At 45.8% G+C, this 12,117-nt stretch overlaps 1 protein-coding gene across 3 annotated transcripts in view; it reads right to left on the reverse strand.

The window, feature by feature from the left end:
• The window catches only part of LOC117347223 (next to BRCA1 gene 1 protein-like), a 71,679-nt gene that overhangs the window by 15,612 nt on the left and 43,950 nt on the right, over nucleotides 1–12,117 (reverse strand). For all 3 annotated transcript variants that reach the window (XM_033917844.1, XM_033917842.1, XM_033917843.1), the window contains 5 exons: nucleotides 10,665–10,824; nucleotides 3,099–3,386; nucleotides 1,109–1,258; nucleotides 897–972; nucleotides 212–322 (listed from right to left, as the gene is read on the reverse strand). In XM_033917844.1, coding sequence (XP_033773735.1) covers nucleotides 212–322; nucleotides 897–972; nucleotides 1,109–1,258; nucleotides 3,099–3,386; nucleotides 10,665–10,824 — 785 coding nt within the window. The remainder of the gene's footprint in view (nucleotides 1–211; nucleotides 323–896; nucleotides 973–1,108; nucleotides 1,259–3,098; nucleotides 3,387–10,664; nucleotides 10,825–12,117) is intronic.

Consider the following 12,117-nt stretch of genomic DNA (forward strand, 5'->3'; position numbering starts at 1 on the left):
GAATTTTACTTCAGAGGAAGGGCAGTTCTTCTCCTTCTAAAATATCACGGGATGGATTTATATATTTAAAGGAGGAAATCTCTCCAAGAGTGATACAGTTGAGATTTCCATACAGATATCTGTAAGATAAGCAGGACCGACATGGAATAGAGAAAAATCAGGACTGGCTTAGCTTATACATTCCCATACACCTGACAAGGCACCTCCTTACCAGACAGAGGTTTAAACCCAGGTCCCTCAGTCTCCTCTTCAATCTGATTCAGCTCCGACTTTTCAATCACAGGACTGTCATGTGGTAGAGGGGATATACAAGGAGTCATATCTAAAGAAAGGAAAAAGCGTTAAAAGGGCAGGAAGGATGGGAGAAGTCCTATAGCAACTGTCAGCAACAAACTGCTCATCCTCATTCCCAATTGTTATATTTTCTAGTCTTTTGTAAACCACATAGAACTGTGAGGTTATGCGGTCTAGAAATTGGTTTTGTTGTTATTTAGAAGCAAAATTTTAAAAAATCCCATTTCCTGCCTCAGCAAATGTAACAAGTCACCACATCAGGCTGCTGTCAATAAACTAGTACATAATATGGTAAACAATTTTTCAATGTAATTTTAACACCTTATTCATTATAGAGATTTTTTCCACAGCATAACAGAAGAAAGTCCTTTTTGAACAGGCCGCAATCACATTTATTCAGAAATAAATATCTATTCCAGTTCTTAGAGCAATCATTAAACCATGTCACTCCTTAGTTGGGATATCCTCTTATCTCTGTTTGAATATCAGCATTAGAACACAGAATACAAGAGCTGGACTGGGTTTATGCATGGAGTGGGAGGTAGGTGGTGCAGAGCCAGCAAGAGTAACATCTGGTGCCAAGGGTGCAAGTTCTTTCTTACCAACGGGTGTGTTGTGAGGCACCCGCTCCAATTCCTGAACAATGTTGATGTCCAGCAGCTCAAATGAAAGCAAGTCCTAAAAAAACAAAGACACAGATCACAGCTAAAAGAAAAAAAAAAACCCACACAGACATACACATTTATTACAAAGCCTATAAAATATTCCCATGTCAGCGCATTCAGGGAAGGTGAAACAGAAAGCTATCTCATACCTGAGCAGTAAGCAGATCTACCGATGGGATATACATCTCCACATCACTAAGAATATCGTTAATCTTAAAGGGGATGGGTGCCAAGGGCAGCTTCAGCCCATTGATTCCATCATCCACTGGCTGCTTTCCTGCTTCGGACTCAGAAGCCTCCTGTATCAGATTCAAAAAGAAAAACAGGATGACTGGCAGGATCACATCATGGATACTTCAGCTGAACATGTACCACCAATGCTTGGATATTTCAAAAGGAAGCCTAGTTACATTAAAAAATTTAGGAAGCTTAGTCTGAGAAAGAATAAGTGAACTGTTAATATGAATTAAACTAGGAACCAAGAAATCTGGAATAAGATCTAGCTGCTGATACCCATATTCCTAACTTTTGAAGGCACTCAGGCCAAGATTCTAAAAAAAAAAAAAAAAAATGCACTAAAAAGCGACGGTCTGCTAATACAGCCGTTTTGATAGCGAATTGAAAAAAGCGAGACATTCTCAAAAAAATAACGCATGCAAATGAGGTTGGCGGGTGGCAGCGAAGATTCACTAAATTTGCATGTGCCCAACGCTGGTAAAAGCAATGGACACATGTGCAGAAAAAAAGCGTTAAAAAAAAAACCCAAGCCAAAAACATAACAGCCGGAGAGATGTTCAATCTCTCCCACTGCCAACTAACAACTCTCCACCCCCTCCTCCCCCCGGAAGCGAAGAGATGCTGATTCTCTCCCGCTGCCAAAAAATGCCTGCCATCAGCCTGCCGCATGCACCCCCTGCAGCGGGAGAGATGCCCTCTCTCTCCTGCTGCCATGTGACCCCCCTGCCATACAACACCTCCCCCCCGCCTCTGATGCCCATTCACCCTTCCTTACCTCTAAGTAGATGACCTAAGGAACGCGGATTCCCTAATCCCAGTTGGCCTGCATCGTCCAAAATGGGCCTTGCCCTCCCCGGTGCATCCCGGACGCTTAAGGCACCTCTTATAGGCATCTGGGCCAATCAGAGTCTAAAGCCCTTCATGGTGCATCCGGGGAGGGGCCTGAGGCTCTGATTGGCCCAGGTTGTATAAGGCCCCTCCCATGGGAGGGGCTGTAAACAACTTAGGACAATCAGAGCCTCAGGCCCCTCTCTGGTGCATCCCAAGATGCACCGGGGAGGGGAAGGCCCATTTTGGATGACAGACGTCAGCTGAGAGGGAATTCACATCCCTCAAGTCATCTACTTAGAGGTAAGGGGTTAAAGAGATCTTTTTGATCCTGTGCACATCCCTCCCACAATGTTAGAGGCGGGGGATGGGGGAAGGAGGTGTTGTATACAGGGGGGGGTCACTTGGCAGTGGGAAAGAGTTGGCATCTCTTCCGCTGTGGGAGATGCATTCAGTCAGGCGGTGGCAGGCATTTCTTGGCAACTGGAGAGAATTGGCATCTCTCCCGCTGCAGGGGTGGTGTCGCTGCCATTGCATGGGAGGGATGTTCGCTGCCGCTGCTTGGGGAGGGGTGTTGTGATGCAAGGGGAATGAGCATCTCTCCCCAGCTTTCTAGCAGTCTCTGACACTGTCATGCCTGTACCAGCACCCCTGGACCAGTCACTTATTTTTGTCACCAAAAGCCGATGCCACTTTTTGAAAATGGCTCGGCATTTTTTAAGAACGCACTGGAGGGCTCATTTCAATGTTGAAGAGCCCATTTGCATGTCATTGTCGGTGACTGCTAGAAAGCTCGCTATTGACAAGAGATAATCCGCTTTGAAAATCCGCTGCTAAAATGCATATAGGCTAAATCATCGGTAAACAGTTTAGCGAAGGCGTTAAAGTTTTGAGAATCTGGGCCTCAGTCTCCCAAAGTCTCAGGTATGCAATTCAGTTTTAATTTCTTGGTATGCAATTTAATTGTAAACAACTCTGATTTAAAGGTGCTATATAAAAATACCAATGGACACCACCACACTCTGGGATTAGTGGTAATAGAATGTTACAAGGAGATACAAAGGCAATGCTTACAGTTTGATTGCAAGATGTGTTGTCTGTTTTCCTTGAATTAAACAAAGATTCTTCATTCAATTCCAGACGGTCCGAAGGAAAAGAATCCACAACGATGCTACACCAGATGCGGGGGCCAAACTGTTCCCCCATGTGTGCAAGACGCCAGTGGGACGTGTAGGTCCCTTCAAGGGCAGGTGCGATGAACTCCACCGACAGGATACCCACTTGCCCGGGGTGCAGAGATGGGACACACACGTCCTTTCTAGCAGAGGAAGCCAGCGTCAAATTCCCCCACATAAATTTCAGCTGCAGTAAATAAAAAAATACAGAAGGCAAACACTACAAAACTGAATTCAGACACTGATAATGGGATTTGTGTTCAGTGTTTTTTTTCAAACACACAATCAAGCATATATGTTACACTAAACAAAAACATATATGTTACACTAAACAAAAAAAAAAAAAAAAGACAGGAATGTTAAAGAGTTAAATAAATCTTTTTGATCCTGTGCACATCCCTCCTGCAATGTACTGAGAACCTTCCATTGCTTGCCAAGGAGAAATTAGATCCTTACCTGCTCATTTTCTTTCTTTTAGTCCTTCCAGACCAGCACAGAAACGGATGGGTTTACAGTTCTCTGCCAGCAGGTGGAGACTGAAACACTAACTTTTGACTACAGTACAAGTGGGCTCTGTAGTCCCTCTTACACTCAGTCTTTACAAATAACCAAGCAAAAACAACTAGGTTGAACAAGCATGAACAACTCCACACTTACATGGAGAATACAAAGGAATAGTCCAAAATTAGATCAGGAAACACTGTTGGATACAGATTAAAACAAGAACTTTTCAGAACGCCCCACAGTTCACCAGATAAACAAGCCGAACCAAATGCTGCTCTTTAAACTCCCCCCCAAACCAAACAAACCCACAGAAAACCCCCATACTCGTTGCAAAAACACCAAACAAAAATCACAGGGCGGGATCTGTGCTGGTCTGGAGGGACTAAAAGAAAAGTAGCAGGTAAGGACCTAATTTCTCCTTCTTTAGTGTCCCTCAAGACCGGCACGGAAACAGATCAGACGTACCAAAATAGTACCCATCATGGGTGGGAACCCTGAAGGACTGTCACAAGAACACGCTCACCAAACACTGTGTCCCGGCATGCCTGAATATCCACATGGTAGTGTCGAACAAATGAATGGAGATCAGACCAAACCGCAGTTTTACAGATATCTACTGGAGGTACAAGAGAAAATGCAGCCCAAAAAGCTGCTTGACCCCGAGTGAAATGAGCTTTAAGAAATTCCGGAACAGGCTTCTTTTGGAGAAGGTACGCTGAAGCGATAGTCTCCTTGATCCAGCACGCAATGGTAGCCTTGTAAGAACCGTCCTCCTTGCATGGACCCAAAAAGAGGACAAAAAGATGGTCCGACTTACGAAACTCCTGGATCCACTGAACGTAAGAGTGAAAGACCCTATGAACCTTGCGCAACTGTCTCTGCTCCAATAAGCCCTCCCGACTACCCAAGACCAGGAGGACCACAGACTGATTGACATGAAACGGCGAGACCACCTTTGGAAGAAAGAAAGTAACCGGCCGCAGCATGACCCACTCCCATGACCCACACAAAAAGGCCTGCAGTTCTGAAATGCATCTCACGGAAGTAATGGCCATCAAGAAAAACGCCTCAAGAGTAAGGTATTTCAATGTACAGGTGCCAAGAGGCTCAAATGGAGGACGAACTAGCATGGAGATAACTAGATTGAGATCCCAAGCAGGAAACGACAGCCAAATTAGAGGCCACAGCAATTTTGTAGCTCTTAAGAATTGAATCACATCTGGGGAAGAGGCCAAACGCATACAGACTGTGAAAGGAAGACAACGCAGCAATCTGCACCCGAAGTGAAGACCAGGCAAGGCCTCGCTCCAGGCCATCCTACAGAAACTCCAGGATATGAGGCAAAGCAGCTCAAAGGGGAACCACACCACATGCAGAACAGTCCTCAAAAAGATACCAAATGCAGACATAAGCCTGAAAGATGGAAAGTCTCTGAGACCCTAAGAGAGTGGAGATCACCTTATCCGAATATCCCTTCTTCTTTAGGCGAGCCCTGTCAAGAGCCAAGCCATAAGACAAAAGGGACCAGGAATCAAACACTGGAATTGAACCCCGAGTCAGAAGATCGGGCGAGAGGGGCAGCGGGAGAGGATCTGCCACTAGCAGATGAACCAGATCCGCGTACCACGGGCGTCTGGGCCCGTCTGGAGACATGAGAATCACGCGGCCTGCATGCCAGGCAATCCAAAGAAGAACTCTGCCCACCAGAGGCCACGGAGGAAAGACATACAGCAGGGCATCCATTGGCAAAGCCTGCAGCAGAGCATAAGAACATAAGAATTGCCGCTGCTGGGTCAGACCAGTGGTCCATCGTGCCCAGAAGTCCGCTCATGCGGCAGCCCTTAGGTCAAAGGCCAGTGCCCCAATAGAGTTTAGACTTACTTGCATATGCTCTGTTCCAGTAGGAACTTATCCAACCTTGTCTTGAATCCCTGAAGGTTGTTTTCCCCTATAACAGCCTCCGGAAGAGCATTCCAGGTTTCTATCACTCTTTGGGTGAAGAAAAACTTCCTTATGTTTGTACGGAATCTTTTCCCTTCTAACTTCAGCGAGTGCCCTCTAGTTCTCTTCACCTTGGAGAGGGTGAACAGTCTCTCATAAGAACATAAGCAGTGCCTCTGCTAGGTCAGACCAGAGGTCCATCATGCCCAGCAGTCTGCTCATGCGGCGGCCCATCAGGTCCAGGACCTGTATAGTAATCCTCTATCTATACCCTTCTATCCACTTTTCCTTCAGGAAATTATCTAATCCCTTCTTGAATCCCAATACCGTACTTTGTCCTATCACATCCTCTGGAAGCGCATTCCAAGTGTCCACCACCCGTTGGGTGAAGAAGAACTTCCTGGCATTGGTTCTGAATCTGTCCCCTTTTAATTTTTCCAAATGCCCTCTCGTTCTTGTAGTTTTCGAAAGTTTGAAGAATCTGTCCCTCTCCACTTTCTCTATGCCCTTCATGATCTTGTAAGTCTCTATCATGTCCCCTCTAAGTCTCCACTTTTCCAGGGAAAAGAGCCTGTTTCTCTAATCTTTCAGCATATGAAAGGTTTTCCATACCTTTTATCAATCGTGTAGCTCTTTTCTGGACCCTCTCGAGTATCGCCATATCCTTCTTAAGGTACAGCGACCAATATTGGACGCAATACTCCAGATGCGGGCGCACCATCGCCCGATACAACGGCAGGATAACTTCTTTCGTTCTGGCTGTAATACCTTTCTTGATAATACCTAGCATCCTGTTCATCTTCTTAGAGGCCGCTGTGCACTGTGCCGACGGCTTCATTGTCTTGTCCACCAGTACCCCCAAGTCCTTTTCTCTCAGTCTTCTCTTCTCAAGGGAGAAGCTCAGTTTCTCTAGACTCTCATTGTACAGCAACTCCCCCAGTCCCATAACCATTTTTATTGCTCTTCTCTGGACCCTTTTCAGTAGTACTATGTCTTTTTTCATGTACGGCAACCAGTGTTGGGCGCAGTATTCCATGTGGGGGCGTACCATGGCCCCGTATAAAGGCATGATAATCTTTTCAGATCTGTTTGTGATCCCCTTCTTAATCATTCCTAGTATTCTGTTAGCTCTTTTCGCCGCTGCCACACATTGCGCGGACGGTTTCATTGACTTGTCTACAAGTACTCCCAAATCTCTTTCCTGGGGGCTCTCTCTGAGTATAGCTCCGGACATCCTGTATTTGTGCATACGATTTTTGTAACCGACATGTATCATCTTGCACTTATCCACATTGAACTTCATTTACCATTTTGCGGCCCATTCATTGAGCGCATTTATGTCTCTTTGTAGGTCTTTGCGATCCTTCTGTCTTTACTACTCTAAATAACTTTGTATTGTCCATGAATTTAATCACCTCACTCATCGTACCAAGTTCTAGGTCGTTTATAAATATGTTGAAGAGCACAGGCCCAAGCATCAAACCCTGTAACACTCCACTCGTGACGCTTGATGCTTTTCCAGTCCGAATATTGTCCATTCACCCCCCCCACTCTCTGCCGCACCCCTGAGGGGGTACTGGAAAACTGCTTTGAGGTCCAGCAAGTGTTGAAGGGTCTTGCGAAAGGCCTGCGTCTTCCATGCCGCCTGACACAGAGAGGCTAGAAAATGATCTGGCAGAGAGCAGGCAAACTCCAGAGCATAATCGACCCGCACCATCCTCGGACGTGATCTTGGCCCACTTGGGAAAAAACTCACCCAGCTGGGCACCCACCGTAACTAAAGGGAGTGCCGGCAAGGAGTCATTGAGCAGGACAGGAAGAGGGGGAACCGGCGAAGGGAGTCCAGCCCCCCGAAAGGACTGCATGCACTGATAAAAATGACCCCGAGAAAACCCCGAAGCCTGGAAAGTAGCAGCCCCACACCCAGGGTGGTATTTGCAGAACTCCTGCAGACGCCCCCGGGTAGTACTCCCCGAGATGTCGGGCGGGCACGGTCCTCAGGCAGGTGGGGCACTTTAGAGTCCGTCAAGAGTCTGAACCAACTTATCTAAATCCTTTCCAAAAGCCATAGACTTGGCAGATGTCCGCACCAAGTCATAGAGAGCATTCAAGAGGAACGAGGCAGCCATCTCAATCTTTGCCACCTCCTGATCCACCAAGGACCAGTCATCAGACTCACGATGCAGGACACGCTTGGCCCACCAAAACATGGCGCGAGCCACCAGCCCCCCTCCACACACACAAATAGCCACCTGGATCCCCAAGGCAGAGGCATCAAAATTCTGCTTAAGAATGGTCTCCAACTTATGCTCCTAAGAGACCATTTGTAAGGACTATACCAGTCTACCAGGTGGTACAGAATTAAAGATTCTCTATCACCATCAGGAATGGGGTAGAGTCTGGCCATGAACTATGGCAAATGAAAACCGTGGCATCCGGAACTTTCCACTGAGCGTGCACTATATCCCAAATATCCTGATGCATGGGGAAAGAGTGAGATGCTGACTGGATAACCTCTAGGAAGAGTGTCCACCACACGAGGGAGGTCCTTAGCTTCCTCTTCAAAGTGTAAAACAGAAGACACTTAAAGTATGAGCTCCTGCAACTTTTCCCAGTGAAAAATGCGCACAACAGACACATCCTCACCAACCGGCGCCTCTGAAAAATCTCCATCCAAAACATCTGAACCCCCTAATGGATCTGAAAAATCCACCCCAAGATCCATGTCCTCATCCAGAGAAAATGGATCAGCCAAAAAGGAATCCTTGTCCCAAGATACCCGCGGCTGCTTGGACAACGGCTGAGAGGGCTGGAAGGAGGCAGCCATAGCAAGAGACTGAACAGGGGTGGCCATGGAAGGAAAAACCACCCAGCAGGACCCCCAGCCACCTGTAAATAAGCCTTGCACATGACCCACATAAAATCAGGGCTGAACAACCCCGACAGCAAGCCAGAAATCATAGTAGGAGCAGAAGACACATTAAGATGTGTTCCTATCATTCCAAGACAGGAGGAAGGTCACCTGAGGCTGTGGGCAAAATGGACGCACTTCCTGCCATAACTGAGGGGAGCGCCGTCGCTAAACTGTTACCTGAAAGCAAACGCTGCACCAAAGCCAAACTCTTTATTTATATTTGAGTACCCCTGAAGACCATTGTCATTGCTGTCCTCCTGCTCATCTCCCCCCCCGCCCCCGAAGACCACCAGCACTCCTATCCTGTACTCTAACCCCCCTCAAAGTCACTGACGCTCCTCTCCTCCCTACTACACTCAAGATGATCGGTGCTACTGTCCATCTCCTCCCTCCCCCCAATAGTACTGCGCTTACCATATGCGTGCTAGAGCTGAAAGATGCTGATGTTTTATGCTGAGCCAGGGCGGGACCTTTAGCATCCGTGCAAATACAGTGCCATTTGGTGGAGGGGAAGAAGTTGGACAGCAGCGCCAATTGTCTTGGGTGCAGTAGGGAGGAGAGCAACACCAGTGATCTGGGGGGGGTTAGGAGTGAAGGATTTAGCCAAGATGGTGGTCCTTGGGGGGTGTTGGAGTGGAGGGTAGCAGTAACGTTGGTCTTTGAGGGGGGACTGAGTAGGAAACGGCAATGACAGTGGATATCGGGGGGGGGGGGGGGAATTAAGTGGGAAGATTGCAGTGCCATCATTTTTTGAGTTAACAGTTTCCCGATAAAATATGGTTCATTATTCTTCCCCCACCCCAATTAAAGGAGCCTTAGGCTATGAGAGAGAAAATGCCCTATACACAGAGGCAACACTCCCAAAAAATTAGGAAGCAACAATCTTCCCATTGCAATGGTAAAGATAAATACAATGGGGCAAATATTTAGCTGGTACAGTGCTTATAGGACGCCGACTACATATATTCAGAGTCAGGCCATTTCCAGTTACCAGCATTGAGTATCTGGATTTTTCTAAATGTTGGCTAGGCAATATTCAGCACTATCGGCTAGTGGTTTGAGTACCTGATTGTAAAAAAAAAAACCCGCTTAGATAAATCTTGATAGGTGGTATATAAACACCTAATAAAAACAATTTGAAAAAAACAAAACTTGACAGGACTGTTATTTATATGGACCTATTTATGTTAGTGATGAAAATCAGGGCCTAATATCGGACACATCCCTGAAATGCTTCTGGAATGCTAGCCAGAGTTTCAGCGCTAGATAACTAATTAACCTGTTGAAAATGACTGGTTAGCTACTGAAACAAGTTTTGGGTGCTGAAACTGGCCCAAAATCCTTTCTCTGTCTAGTTTTGGTAGAAACCAACCATGTGTTTTCAGTGGAAGCCAAATTCTGTGCTTTGTCCTGTTTGTCTCCCTCCCCTCCGAACAGAAGTCGCCTTTCTCCTCTGCCCAACTGTAAGGCCCCCCCCCCCCCCCCTCGGACCTATCTTACAATCCCCTTGTGGTCTAGAGAGTATAGTCAAGGCAAGAATGATCCTCAGTTGCTCCTGCCCCTGCTGGCTCTGTTCTCAAATCAGCTGACATGACCTTGAGTGTCAATATGCTTTTTTTTAATTCCAGTCTGGGAATCAGACTGATATAATTACCACAGGGTAGACCTGTGTTTGGACTCCTTTATCCTATTTTAGTAATAATCTATATCAGTGTTCTTCAACCACCGGTCCGCAGAAATTTTCTGCTGGTCCACAGGGCAAGACAGAGGAGGGAGCCGGCAAGATGGTAAACACCCGGGGGCAGCAGTGAAAAACACTGCATCACCCTCGACCAGGGCCGCACAAAATACTTCACTGGGCCACATGCGGCCCTTGGTCCGCAGGTTGGACACCTCTGTTCTGATATGGATGCTAATGAAGGAGAAACAGTATTACCTAATCATTTTCTTTCCTTTAGTCCCAGATCTGGGCTGATCTATTGGTGATGCTAATGAATTATTATGGCCATTACATCTTACTTCAAACCCCACTGAAATGGGAGATTTATGCTGTCACTGCCCCACTTTGTTGGCTGGTGTGTGCGTAATATGCTGCCCATTTTTTACCTTGGTGTCAGAGCTCCAGGTCACGTTGCCCGTGTTCTTCATCCGCCAGTGCTTGATGAACTTTGTGCCTGGCTGCAGGTGGGTCCCATCAGGCAAGTTCTCATCCACAAACACCGCCCCTAGTGTGGGGATGATGGGAGTTGAGGGCTCTAGGGGGTGCCTAGAGAAATGGCAAAGTAGAAAAGAGCAAGGTTACTCTCTACTACTCAGCAGTCTAAAAAGTAATGATAGCTCAAAGATCCCCCAAATTTCCCATTAATCAGTGCTCACAGTAGTCATGAAAGAGTGATTCCACCTTGTATTTCCCCCCATTTTTGGTATAATTCTGTAACCATATGAATTTTGACAGAACAATAATATATTTCATAAAAGACACAATTATAGCTACTTTATATTCTAAGTTTCAATATCAAGTTCTATTAAAATTTGCTATACCGCCTATTCAGACTTCTAGGTGGTGTATATAAGATGATAGTAAAAAATAAAGGAAGAAATAAAATACAATAATTGGTACAAAACTTAGAAGATCACCTAAACGAGAGACAAACTAGATATGTAGATGAACTGGAACAAAAGGGAAGAGGCGAGAAATCCATGAACTACAGGAAAGGACGTCAAGAGAAATACAAATCTGGGAAAGTTAAAATTAAAAAGGTAGTGTCCTGAAAAGAATGATTATAGATTGAAAGCGTCTTTAAACAGAAAGATTTTTAGTTTGGATTTGGAACAAGTTACTGAAGTTTCTTCCCATAGATGATTTGGTATGGAGTTCCAGAGGGAAGGTGTTGTATGCATCGTATTGATGTGCCTTAGGGATGGAATTGAGAGCAAGTTTTGGAAGGTAGAACGGAGGGACCTTTTGGGGGGAGGGGAGGCAGAAGTTTATGAAATCAGGGAGATTGGCGGCACGCGTTTTAAATGTTAGTAATAGAATTTTGTAGATAATTCTGTGTTCTATCGGAAGCCAGTGAGCTTTAATTAATAATGGAGTCATTTGATCAAATTAGCTATAACTTTAATTGAAGTATTTTGTACAAATTACAAGCATCTTATTTCCTTTTGGGTTATGCCTTTGACTAGGCGTTGCAATAGTCGAGACACAAAATTGCAGTTTTGCTTCCCTACCTCTAACCTGATAGTTCCTCCTTTCTCTTGTTTCTTCCATGTCAATAGAATCAAGGTTAAGGTTCTGCCTTATTCATAAACACCTGGGGATTTTGCTCCAATTTTATCAGGTCGTTCCTTCCAATCTTCCTTGTCTGGATGTTGCAGACCCATGGTCCTGACTTTGGGAGTTAGGTACCTGGCTTCTGAATCTAGACACTAGGTGTCACCCTTAACAACAAACACAACTCCTCACCAGGACCTATGAATGCAGCATCGCAAATCTCAGCCGATCTGCGTAGCAGCTAACTCAGTCCAGGAAATGAATTGAATTCTTTGCATGGCAATG

Source organism: Geotrypetes seraphini, chromosome 13, assembly GCF_902459505.1.
Source record: "Geotrypetes seraphini chromosome 13, aGeoSer1.1, whole genome shotgun sequence".
NCBI classification, from domain to species: Eukaryota; Metazoa; Chordata; class Amphibia; order Gymnophiona; family Dermophiidae; genus Geotrypetes; species Geotrypetes seraphini.